Source organism: Sorex fumeus, unplaced genomic scaffold (assembly GCF_029834395.1).
Source record: "Sorex fumeus unplaced genomic scaffold, SorFum_2.1 ptg000072l, whole genome shotgun sequence".
Lineage (NCBI taxonomy): Eukaryota > Metazoa > Chordata > Mammalia > Eulipotyphla > Soricidae > Sorex > Sorex fumeus.
This window is the reverse complement of record NW_026606129.1, coordinates 56,038,762-56,051,554: the sequence shown is the minus strand read 5'-3', so window position 1 is coordinate 56,051,554 and position 12,793 is coordinate 56,038,762. Positions and strand designations below refer to the sequence as shown.

The following is a 12,793-nucleotide window of genomic DNA, read 5'->3' as shown; positions in this document are numbered from 1 at the left end:
TGGAAGAGGCTAGGGAAGGGCACTAACATTTTATATAACAATTAATAATAAAAATTATAATACACAATGAGTAGGTACAAAAATAATCGAAACCTCCATGGTGGCCTACCAATTTTCTTTCTAAAATATGCACTCAGGGAGACTCCTTAAATAAAATGTAGAGAAAAAGTTTCATCAATATTCTGTTGAGCAACAGATGTATGGGTGGCAGGAAGGACTGATCAACTGAATGAGCTGGGAAAGGTAAGATTTGTTTTCAAGGTACAACAGATTCTGTAGCAGTATGTGATATAGATTTTATATAAAATATACAGAGGCTCTAGGAAGGGCCTATTTTCCCAGAAGGTCACATTTTGACATGTGTGAGTATATGTAGCTTTGGCTCTGTCGAAAATTGCTTGTAAGATATTGTAATTCTATAAATTCTGAAAAATGATATCTCAACTACAATTCCTGGTCTCCCCACATTCAGTAAAGGGGTAAAGAAAGCAACACACAGCATAGACCACACCTCTTCCCTTCTGAGATTCCCTCATTGATCATTTTCCGTTCAGTGTAATTAGAGGGTAAGGTTATCATGGAAGTGCGTCCATATCCATGCCGACTTTCAAATCTTAGTTCAAGTGACATCTGATATATGGACCCTTATTTGATTCCTCTGCCCTAAGCCAGAGATTATTTTTACTGTCTCTAGCCATTTATATAAATCTATTCTTTCTACCCTGATTCTCTTCCTATATTTGTTATAGTAAAATTTTAGTTCCTCAGTCTTTGCTCTTCCCCTTTACATTTGGCACAGGACCTTTATATCACTACTGTAGGACTCTGGAATCAGAAATCTGGATTTAAGCCTAGTCCACCACTCACTAAGATACCATGAACTTGTTTTCATCATCTGTGAAAAGAGGCTCATAAAAGTATATCAAAAGCAAAGCAAGGATTCAGTGAGAAGGTACTGGTCAAATACTCAACCTGACACATTATTATACTTGCCCTGTTGTGGTTAAAAAAATTTGGTGAGCATTGAATAAATTTCTGTCCATTGCCCACAGTAGACATTCCATCATTGATCTACACTTAACTCCCATAAAGTTTCTTTATGTGGCTTCATTCTCTGATGGCTATTGTAGGATAGTACACCCAAGTTGTGTTGTGAGTAGGGACCATGTGGTGCCAGGTATAGAACCCCAGAACTCCCACATACAAAGCATGCATTCTAGCCCTGAAGCCATCCCCTCAGCTCCCCAGCACACACACACACACACACACACACACACACACACACACACACACACACATTCCTCCTCATTCAGTTTGTCCTCCAAGAGTGACTTGCGCATGGAAATCCAGACCACACTGAATTATGATTCATTACCATGTAGGTCTGGTGGATGTTCAGGAAATCCCTCCTTTCCTTACTGTCCACTTGTTGTCTGGTTTCTCCATCTTTTACTTGAAGACAAGAACTGTTGACCTTGTTCTGATTTGGCAGAAACAAGGCCAGTAGAAGAGTTCTGGACTATTTCTGTTTCCCTGGCAGGAAAGAAGAAAAAAAGAAAACCTGATAGAAGAAACTGTAATTGCTGTGCTATAGTATTATCTTCATATCCCATAGCAACAAATCTTATTATATTTTTCCTTATTTAAACCATATTCATGAAAGCTTTATTGTTAACTTGATCCAGATGACTGATCAAAAGCACAGTTCATTATTGCCACCTTGCTAAAATATTTTTAAAGGCAGTTTTAATATTACACTTTTATGGCTACATATTGCCATTAAACTATTGAGTCTATTTCTAGTCAATTGAAGATTTTCATTTTATTTCAAGAGCTTTTTGGATAAACTCCTCAGAAATGTCAAGAGAAATCGAGAAGAGGGCACCTTTTCACAGATGGTGTTCATCAGGGATTTTAGTTAATGGATAAAGTTTCAACTTTCGTGATTGGCCTTTGGTGCTAGAAAAGTATTCTAAAGTCCCCTGCTCTTCCACAGGCTAAGGGATAGTAAGTAAATGAACTCCATAGCACCCTGGTGCCTTTTATTCTCAATGAGTTATGTAACTGGAAAAATAGACTGTTGCACTGGATATATTTTACTAAAGAATAAGGTTTTTTGAAGAAGAAGAGTAATTTGACTTTTCCCACAGCTGCAAAGCTATGACATATCCTGTTCTCTCCTTCTCAAGAACAATGATAATCAAAATCAATTTCACAACAGAAAGAGTCAAGCTGTCACATAAGAGATACATACATGATAGATAGATACATGAAGAATTGTATATTTTTACTTTTGCTTTTTTCCAAGGTATTTAGTGCCCTCTGTGCTCATTCCTTTCTGTGTGCCTACTTTTAATTGACGCACTTTAGCTTACTCATATTCCAGATTATGTGTTTCTTGCACAAGAGAAGATGTGCTCAGAATAATTCAGACATAGTACTCCCCTGAAGAGATCTTTAAATGAGTGGTGGATCAAGCCAAGAAAACACATTATTTACATTCGCTGAGAGAAAAACTGCAAGAAATTTGGGTATATATATATATATATATATATATATATATATATATCTCCAAGGAAGGCAGTAAAAAACTGTAATTGTAAGTGAAGTAATGAGTGAATTTAGAGAATTAATTTCTGAAGCTGATGGTGTTGAAACTAAGACCAAAAGAACTAATGGGTTTAACTCAAGTAAAGGTGTAACACATGCAGGTCATGATATGTCCCAGGGCTGGAGAGTGATGACAAGAGGTGAGACTGGCTGGTGACTCTCAAGAGTCTCAGCTGTGGAGGAATTAGGGCTCTGTTTTCTGAGGATGACCAGGAACCTCTAAAGCGCTTGAACTCAGGAGGAGCAGCGAGGGTCTGATGTCACTCTGGCTGTGGATTTTGTTCAATGGGAGGCAAGAGTGCAAGGGGAGAGCCCTTTAGGAGGCTATTGCCCTAGAGAAATAAGGCGGTGCCTGGAAGGAGGAGGAAGTAGAAAATGAAATCTGATTAGATTTGTCTCAGCAGTCATGACATAATAGAGTAAAACTAATACAACACAGCCAAAGGCAGAAATGTCAGGTCAGCAGTTTAGTAGACAATGGAAAGGAAATAAAAATGGGCTTCAGTGAACTGCTAAATGAGTCGGTGAGCTCACAAGCTCAGGGCCAGAGAAAGCTCTTCCTCTCCAACTCTATATAGGTTTTCCTGGGATTTCAGTTATGACAGCCCAGAAGATTTGCTGTTTCAGACTCTGGTGGGCATCTCTTACATCTGATGGTTGCAGGGATATGAATCATTACACAGAGAATCACCTGGTAAATGTGTCTGGAGTTATTGGTACAAATGGTTTCCTTGTTCCAAGTCTTGTTTCAATTTTCTGCAGTTTTTCTTTCATCGACCTTTAGGGAGTGTTATTCGTGGCTTCTTATCCTTCCAGATGATTTTCAGTATGTTAAGAAGCCAATATATCTGGGAAGAGATGAGGTTAGGTAGTCCCAGTTGAAAAAGAAAGATCCATTTTCTATTTGACAATTAAGTGAGCATAGTTAGTTAATTTTTTTTTTCTTATAGAAGGGAGTACTAGCAACCAGCCTGTAAGAAATCGGTCACAGTTTAGGGGATATGTTACAAGCAAGATAAATAAAAATGGTCTAGAATATCAGGCCAAACTCTCATTTTTCATCTCCATTTCACACTCTCCTCTTCCAGCCCAGACTAATCAAAAGAAGCCTCTTCCGCTCACAATTGCTCTGTGTACATTTCCCCCAGATCTGGTATTCACATGAACAACGTGGTTTATTTATATTTCAGCACCAAATTGGAAAGATGACATCATTCATTTACAGTCTTTATCCCATGACATGCCTACTCTCCAACACCTCATTTCAGCAGACACATTTAGGACTGCATACAGCATCTTGTTTAGCTTGTACATTCTTTTATGGGATATAGTTCAAAGGTAGGAAACTTTAGGCTTGTCGCTGGTAAGAAAATAATCTCATGAAATCACAGGAGCTTCCCCAAAGGATAAGGACATTATGATGTTTACAATAGCAGAGTTATTATTTGTTCATTAGGTCCCATCGTTCATTCTTGGGCAAGTCTCTTCCATCTTGACCATAGCAGAGCTAACAGCTCCCTCCAGGCTCTCAGAATTCTATTAGAAGAAACAATTCCAGATTTATTAGTTCATGAGTTCAGGAGTACAGGCTCCTGACAATACTGGAATTTTAGGTGTGAACCCTGAATTTCAGAATCTCATGTGCAAGGGCCCCCAAAATTAGGGGGAACTCAGTACTTGATCGGCAACAGCTCCTTGGTCCTGCTCTTTCTCACAAGACATAACTTGTCCATTGGGTCTTCTGACACTTTAAGTGGACAAGTGAAGGATGGAAATGCTATCAGCTGCCAAAGGTTGCCTGGGATATTTTTATTTAATTTTTAGGCGGATCTTTGCCTCTATTTTTATTGTTTTTATCCATATGCATGCATTTTTATATCCACTCTGGGGCCTCTCAAATATTGTACACATTTATAAAACTAGAGTGAGTAAATCAGGAGACATCCTTTGGCAGGTAGAAGTGGGACGTGAGGTGTTTCCAAAACTTAACAGAGCTAAGGCTTTTATGAGAAAGCTGTTTCTACCTGTTTAGCTGTTTGCCTTTTTGGCTGATGCCACGGTGAAGAGGAAAGCCTAGAGATTGAGAATTGGGAAGTTTGGGAAACTTCCAGGTTCTGTGCAAGAAAAGAGACTCTGGGGGCTGAAATCTATGCCTTAATTTTTCTAGCTGCAAATGAGAATGGTGATTTCTCCTAGGAAGGTTTTGAGGGTAGTATAGATTGTGTATAAAAAATATATAAGAATACACATCACAAGGCCCAGAATTCTCTCTTTTCCATCAGAATATTATTTATGTCACATAATAAAATTCCAACTGGCTGGAGGCTCTGACAGCCTCTGACTTGCACCTCTCCCCCCGTGTTGAGGGCTCCTTGTCATCCTCAGCCACTCTTGGGATGGTTACAGCAACTCCAGAGACCTTTTCAACTCTAAGTGACCTTTTCTGACCGAGAACAGCTCTGCAGCTCACCTGAGAGGATGGCAGCATCCTTCATCTTCACGTCCCCTTTTGTCACTTATCGCAGCAACAAGCACAGGATTCCCTTATATCCTCTGGGTTAGTATTTCCCAGTGTGGACCATCATACCATCCTAGTCTCCACCTTATGTGTATGTATGTGTGTGTGGAGGCAGGAAGGGCAGTGTGTGTGTGTGTGTGTGTGTGTGTGTGTGACTGGAATGATCCAGGAAGGTGATAGTGGAGTAGTGATGTAGAGGCTTTAGGTGCTGGTATGTGTATTTGTGTGGCAGTGTGGGGGGGAGGGGGTTTGGGGGGGAAGGCGGGGAACAACACTTTTCTGTTTCTTTGCTTAAAAACACAGAGTTTTCAGTTGGGGGGAGGAAATAAGTGGTTACCTTTTTATTATTTTTTTTCTTTTTATTTTTTCTTTTTTGTAGTGGGGGCAGGGGGCAATAGGCCAGTTAAGTTCCGGAGCTTCTACTTTAGATTCCGAGAAAAGGCAGATGAAAGAAAGAGGTGCAAGTTTACCACAGACAACTCTATGATTTGAGCTGTGAAAAGCTGAAGGTCCACAGAACCTCACAGTGGTTCCATGTGATTTACACAGATACAGAAGTTGGCAGTGAGAGAAGACACTGGAGAAGGTATCCCAAGCACCAGAAGTGACGTGTATTAAGAAGGAGAAGGGACAGCAAACAGCAGCAGCCATTATACTTACAACACTTGACTTTTATTAGTGGGGAGTAGGCAGGTGGAAGCAAGCAAGCTGGATGTGTTAAGGGGCCTCTCATAAGCAATATTCAGCCAAGCAGGCCTGGTGGTTCAATGTCCTCATTGCACTGGGTCGTGTAGTGCCAAGGGTTTAACTTTGGGCCTCACACAGAAGACATATATTCCAGCCCTTTGAGCTATCTCCAGGTACCAGAATTTTACTTTTGGCAATGTTCGAGGGATACTCTTAGCTCTGTGCTCAGAAATCACTCCTGGTGGTGCTCAGAGGACCACAAGGGATGCTGAATATCAAACCTAGGTCAACCACCCTACTTGCTATAGTCCCACTCTGTTCTCCCAGGATTTAACTTTTATTACAAGCTCATTATATTCCATTACTTAATTGACACTCAAAGTCCATATCACTTGTATCTCATAGAGCATCGAAGGTGATATTTGACAACTGAAAAAAAAAGGGACTTAGAAATTGTAAACTCTTAAAACACATAGCATGTGGAGGTGAAGCAGGACTTGATTCTAGACAATCTATCTGCTTATCTATCTGCTTATCTATCTGCTTTTATCCATGATCTTTAAGCATTTTCTAGATTCTGTGATGTCAGTGGTCAGTTCTTTCCTGGTCTGTTTCTTGTCCTGCATAATAAAACACTAAGATTCTTTGGATTGAGTAGAGTAGAAGGTGGGTGGGGAGGGATCTATTAACTCTGAGACCGAGTCATGACATCTGATAAACACTGGGGAATGAATCAGAGTGTTCAGCTCGTTTCCATTCAACTTTTCTCCATTTGCTTAATTTCCCAAAGAACAATATTCCTTTCCAGGGAGCCATCTGTACTGGTATTTTTTGCATTTAACAGCTTCGGTGTTTTTTGTTTTTTTCTTGTATTTTTAGGCCATTGTTTGTCTGTGGCTCTGTGTTACACCTGCTATCCAGTGCTCCCTTATCTTGCTTGCTCTAGAACGTTGATGTGATTGTCCACAGTTTGTGATTGCCAGCTTACTCTTAATCTCAGTGATTACCTGGTAACATAAAACAAAGCAACTGAAATATGTCTAACCCTCCCCCCTTTCAAATAATACTGGGGGAAGCACACTTACATCAACAAATGTAGATCCAAGAATGCAATCACTTTAAGGATGTGGCAAATCCTTTTCCACCAAAGCCAATGGCATGATTTTAACTTCATTAATTTCTAATTTGACCAAAATGAAAACATCTAAGTTATAAACAAAGAAAGTCCTATAGTTACTATAATTATGCCCTGAGTCTCTTTGGCTGGTCTTCTAACCCCTGATGAGATCTTCCTTGGTTTTTGTTCTGTGCAGACCCAGAACAGAATGAAGCTGATGGCAGACAACTATGATGAGGACCACCATCACTACCACCACCACCACCATCACCACCACCACCGATCTCCTGGGAGGTCGCAACATTCCAATCTTAGGCCCTCTCCTGACCAGGTCAGTTTCATTGCTGCTTACCTCCAGGACCCCTTTTACCCTTTGGATATTTTAAGATAAAATAAATAATTCTCAAGAAATAATAAACAGCATAAAGTGATACATTCTTTGAACTGAAACTAATAGCTTTGGTATTTATTTCCATCACTCAAGGAATCTAAATGTTTTCCTTTCTCCTTCCTCTTTAAGGTTTTGTCTGTTCTTGTTTATGTTATGCATTTTCTTTCCTCCCTTCTTTTCTTCTTTCATAGATATGTAGTCTGTTCCTGGCTCGGAATCTAATGGTGGGTTACTTTGGAATGTCTCTTTCAGAGTTTTAAGAGAAAGCACTTTGTTTCCATGAGCTTGGCAACCAGAGAAGTCTTCAGTTTGCTGAGCACTTTCCTAGAAAATTCCTTAGTGATGCAAATTAGCAGTGGGGTAAAACAACATGAAGAAAAATCAGTTTTGCTTGCATTTTAGCCAGTGAAGTCAAGAGGCTGATTTATTTGATTTGGAACCTATCCTCTCCCTTGACTAAGTAAGGCAAGCAAAAAAATAAATTGACCAAAAAAGGCCTCCTACAATATTTGTTGTGTTCATCCACAAAATGCAAGAACTATATATATATAGTGTTTAGTAGTAAAAGTCCTGAATGTTCATAAGAATTATGAAATAACTTTCAAACTCATAAGATAATATACTTGATATAACTGTATTCCTTTCTTTGTTGTACTAGGGCCCTTTGTGCTGTGCATGTATGTATGAAGTTAGTGTAACATATACCATAAATTCATTTAAAGATGGATGAGGTTGTAGATAATGGGATATAATAAATATAATTGTCCTCGTTATATATTTTCGTATATAATAAGGGATGTGGGAGGCTCGTTGAAATCTCTGTAGAAGAGTAGTTAACTTTGCTGGATGAGGGCTGTTTGCTCATTAGGTCTTTAGAAGATTTTGAACATGAGTGTTTCTTTCTTACCTCATGTTACTTGAATCACAATGGATAAAGTCAGATTCTAAGTCTCCAAAATATTTACTAGGAGTATAACTCCCAAGAGAGGATGGTGCTTTTATAGAGTACATAACCTAGTAAGTGCTTCCTGGAGCTGTGTAGTAAGATCTCTTCAGCCAGGAGCTCCTTAGCTCTTGTCTTCAGTCTGGCTCTACTTTTGTACTGGGAATTATTTGACCAAAAGACTTGATCCAACACTGCAGGTGGTCATATTGGAGGCCACCTCAATATCTGAAGCCAAGTACTGACAGAGCCAGTGCAAAATATTATCTCTTAAAAATGGTTCTCAATTTAAATTTTGACATAGTGGAGGAAATCATTTTATATCATTATCTGTACATCTATGGTTTTGATTTGTTCTGGTTTTATGTTTTCAGTTCTCATCCCTCCCCACCACCACCACCTCCCCACATTCACTGTCCTGGTAAACCTGGCATCCAGCTAGCTAAGTGTTTTTATTTTTTGCTTAGAATTCCTGCCCTTTGGCACAGTGCCCATGCTCCCCGAGTCTGAGATTTTATTGGTGCTGTCCCACCCTGGGTTTTCTGCATTAGTGATAGAAATAAGAACAAAGAAGGGTTAGAAAAAGAATTTGGAACCAGATTGGAGGAACAAGTTATTCAAGGACTTCTTTCATATAGACACATATGGCAGAATTTCCTGCTAGAAATGGGGCACCAGATCCAATTTACCTACACTCTGAATGATATTTCTTACTAATGAGAGCTTCCTGCTATGTTTCCCAAGGTCTCTAATCACAAATTATAGTGCCTGACTACTTAGTTATACTCTCAGATCTGTCTTTCAACACCAAAGGATTTCATAGGACTGAATCATTGTTCAGAGACAGAGACCTTCCCACAAGAATTAGCATTCCTCAAAGTTTCTGACTCAGATATACCTTTCTCATCGCTACTGTTAAGAAGATGGTGTGGTCCTATCATTATCAGAGATAGATAAATATTATCCTTCATCTATAGGTAGATGAATATTATCATTCTTCATCTCTGGGACCCCTCTAGATAGTCCATTGACTGAGAGGTATGTAGCTTCATCCTCTTCTACAGATGAAAACTAAAAACTAAAAAGATGGGAGAAAACTTACTGCTGGTTATTTGTCCTTCAATTTATGCATGAAGCACACATTTCAGAACAGTCACAATACTCAGTTTGAATACAGGCTTAGTAGCAATACAGAAGAACATCTCTCCATCGTCAGAGTGTTTACTGCTTAGTCCTAGGACAAAGCATGGAGATTATTTGATGTCTTCAGTTATTTTGGGGGATCATTTTATTTAGAATAAAGCAGCAAAAGTGATTAGACCTCAGTTAGAGACCCATAAATTGGAAAATCTACAATGGGGTTTTCTATTGAAAGTGTAACTTTTGGCCAGGATATTAGTCTGGGATTTTAAAGTAGAATCACCACATATAATGCCTCTGCTGTAGTCCTTCTGTTAGTGTAGAAGAACCTTGACATGTTGACCAGATGTCTCAAGCTTAGATGATGATCCTAGAGGACAGCAATGGCCTCCCCTTTATACAAGCTGAGATTTACTATTTGTAATAACTCATATAAAATATTTTCACTGTTCTATATCTAAATCCCCTTATGAATAGTCATCAGCAAGCTGAGAAGTCATTCTCAGTTGATTAAACTTCTACACATAGTTGTGTAGCTGTGTATACTAAAATTATGAAATGAAGCTTTTTCTCATAATAAAGTATATCTTACATCACCAGTGATTCACATTCACAGTGAATAATGGACTGATTTTGATGTGATTTAAACTCACTGTGTATTATATGCTCATGTTAATTGAACCGTCTCTGTGGAGATAGGTCTCTTCTAGGGATTCCTAATTTACTTCCCATGTTCCTTACAATCTTAACTTTTCTGTGACCCAAGATTGACCAACTCTGTTTTCTGGAAGCAGGACTGAAAAATGTTGACATTCACTTGAGCTTTATTAAGAGATCATAACACATAAAAATGAATAAATTTAGAGAAAAATGAAATAACTTTCTTGCCTTTCCAGAGAAATACATTCTTCCATAGGAAATTCAATTTAAGTTCTGCCAGGTACTTACAGAATTAGATTCTTTTTCCATTTCTTCTCTGTCCTTCTCTCCTTCACTATGAATGTGCTTTCTCCTTGAGAGAAACTGGATCCAAGGGCTATAAGTCTAGACTAGCATTTCCCAAAGTAAGTTTTGGAACATTAGTCTCATGAGGAAAGCTTTAAACCAAGTTTGGGTGCACAAAGAATTTTGGGAAAGGGCTGCATATTATAACTTGATAGTGGAGAGTCTTGGTGTAATTAGCAGATCAAAGGCTCTAAAAAGTCATATAAGAAGGAAAGCTCTCCAATTTTATTTAATCCAGCATTTCCCAGACTTATTTGATCATGGAATTCTTTTTATTTCCCTCCTGTTCTCGTAACATCTGTGCTCTGAGAAATACTGTTCTCAAAGTATCAGGTGAAGAAAGAGTTTAAAACATGGCTGATACCGTTTCCAGCAGTGTTTTTCATCAGAAGGTAGGGTTTTGAGGCTATTTTCCCAGTGCTTTTGCGTAGCAGAAAATGAGTGTGCTTCTTTAAAACATTTGGGGGGATATGTTTTTAAGACAATACCACCTGAGATTGAGCTTTCCCACCAAAAACCCAACAGAGAGATCTATATAAGGATGAAGACACAGGAAAGAAAGACTAATTATAAACACATAGCCTTTTAGGAGGTGAGTAAGAATGGATTGAGAAGAAGGAAGGATTTGAAGAACACAAGAAAGTCAATGGGGTGTGGCAGTCCAACAGTCTTCCTTTACTCCAGAAAGAAACTTTCAGTGACTGATGGCCCATGACTTCAGGATGGCTGTAGCCATTGAGTGTGTCCTAGTGTAACATTCAGACAAATCCCCATAATGTCTTCGACAGTCCTTCAAACCATGAAGTGTGCCCAAGAGCAGATAACAATTTACTTCCCTTCACACAAGTTACTGAATGAGCTTTGAAAAACAGTAGCAACCAAAGAATGAATGTCACTACTGGTGGCACAGTATCCATTACAGATATTTTGAAGTTACCAAGAATATTTGTAAAAGATAAACATAACAGTAGATATTCTAAATGTCCTCTTTGCCTAGCACCATCAGGCTCTCTTATTATTTAAGTAGTATCTTTTTTGCCTTCACAATGATGTCATCTTTTTACTTTCCTCTATTTTTATATATCATCTGAGTTTTATTTACCCAGGTACAGTTTTAGCTTTTATTGTTCTCCTTCCAGGGACCCCCAGGTGTGAATTAGCCTACTTGGGTCAGCACAGATCAGAATGAGTGTCACACTTCAGCTAATTCATGATGCCTGGCCTTATTTAGATTGCCCTTTGGCATCCAGGACTCACATTTCCAGGCCTGGGTCTTGGATTGGGTATTGGGCATTAGAGACCTGTATTTTTGGTGCAAAATTTTATTGTTAAATTATCTGCTACTCTGAGTTTAGTTTGTAGAAGCCTCAAGGACAGTCAAGTGAAACATTTTCAGGATAAATCCTCCAGAATACAAGGACACTTTCCAAGAACAGAACTTGCAGCTCCTCTCTCATTCTACTTTATTGAGCGGAAATACTCATAGTAGCAGGGAAGCTCAGAATTTTGACCATCTTGAATATTTTTCGCTGTATCACTGTATTAATGTCATCCCATTATTTATTGATTTGCTTGAGTAGGCACCAGTAACATCTGCATTCGTCCTAGCCCTGAGATTTTAGCAGCCTCTCCTTACTCGTCTTTCCCAATGATGCCGCATTAGAGGCTATTTCAGGGTCAGGGGAATGAGACACATCATTGTTACAGTTTTTGGTATATAGAATATACCACAGGAGCTTGCCAGGCTCTGATGAATATTTTTAGATCCGCTTAAATTGTAATTTTTAACAAAATGTTGCTAAGGCTTACATTGGTTTATAACAGTACGTAATTATGTGTGATGTGTTCATTAGACTATTTATTTACATATCAGCTATATATTGAATTATTAGCACAAAAGTTTCAAGCATGCAGCATTAGAAATATGTGTGAACTACATTGTACACACCACCAAAAGTCTAATTTCTAGAGCCTGAGGTTGTACAGGTGGTAACTGGCCTTCCATGCAAATAATTCCAGACACTGGAACTGTACATGGCCCCTTAAGCACTAACAAGAGTTATTCCTCCGCACAGAGCCAGGAGTAATCTCTGAGCACTGCCAGGTGTGGCCCCAAAGAAACAAACAAAAAAGCCTTTTTTTCCATCACTGGACAGTGGAACCTCCTCCCCCACCTCCCCCCCACACACACAATCATTTCACCCACCCTCTAACAACACTGGGCATCATCCATCAATTTTCTGTTTTTAGTGACAGCAAGATTTCATTTTTGCTTTATTTTATTTTGTTATTCACATTTTACTTTTAGAAATATTACTTCAGGATGAGAGCTACAGAATTAGATTAGAGAGGTATATTAGTTACTAAATGATTTTGTGAAGA

General features: G+C 38.8%; 1 protein-coding gene across 5 annotated transcripts in view; it reads left to right on the top strand.

Annotated features, from left to right (window-relative positions):
• The window catches only part of ERC2 (ELKS/RAB6-interacting/CAST family member 2), a 1,123,201-nt gene that overhangs the window by 909,319 nt on the left and 201,089 nt on the right, over positions 1–12,793 (top strand). For all 5 annotated transcript variants that reach the window (XR_008794491.1, XR_008794489.1, XR_008794490.1 and 2 more), the window contains one exon: positions 7,129–7,263. Coding sequence is in view for 1 of the 5 variants with exons in the window: in XM_056129131.1 (XP_055985106.1) it covers positions 7,129–7,263 (135 nt within the window). In the remaining 4 variants the exon portion in view is untranslated. The remainder of the gene's footprint in view (positions 1–7,128; positions 7,264–12,793) is intronic.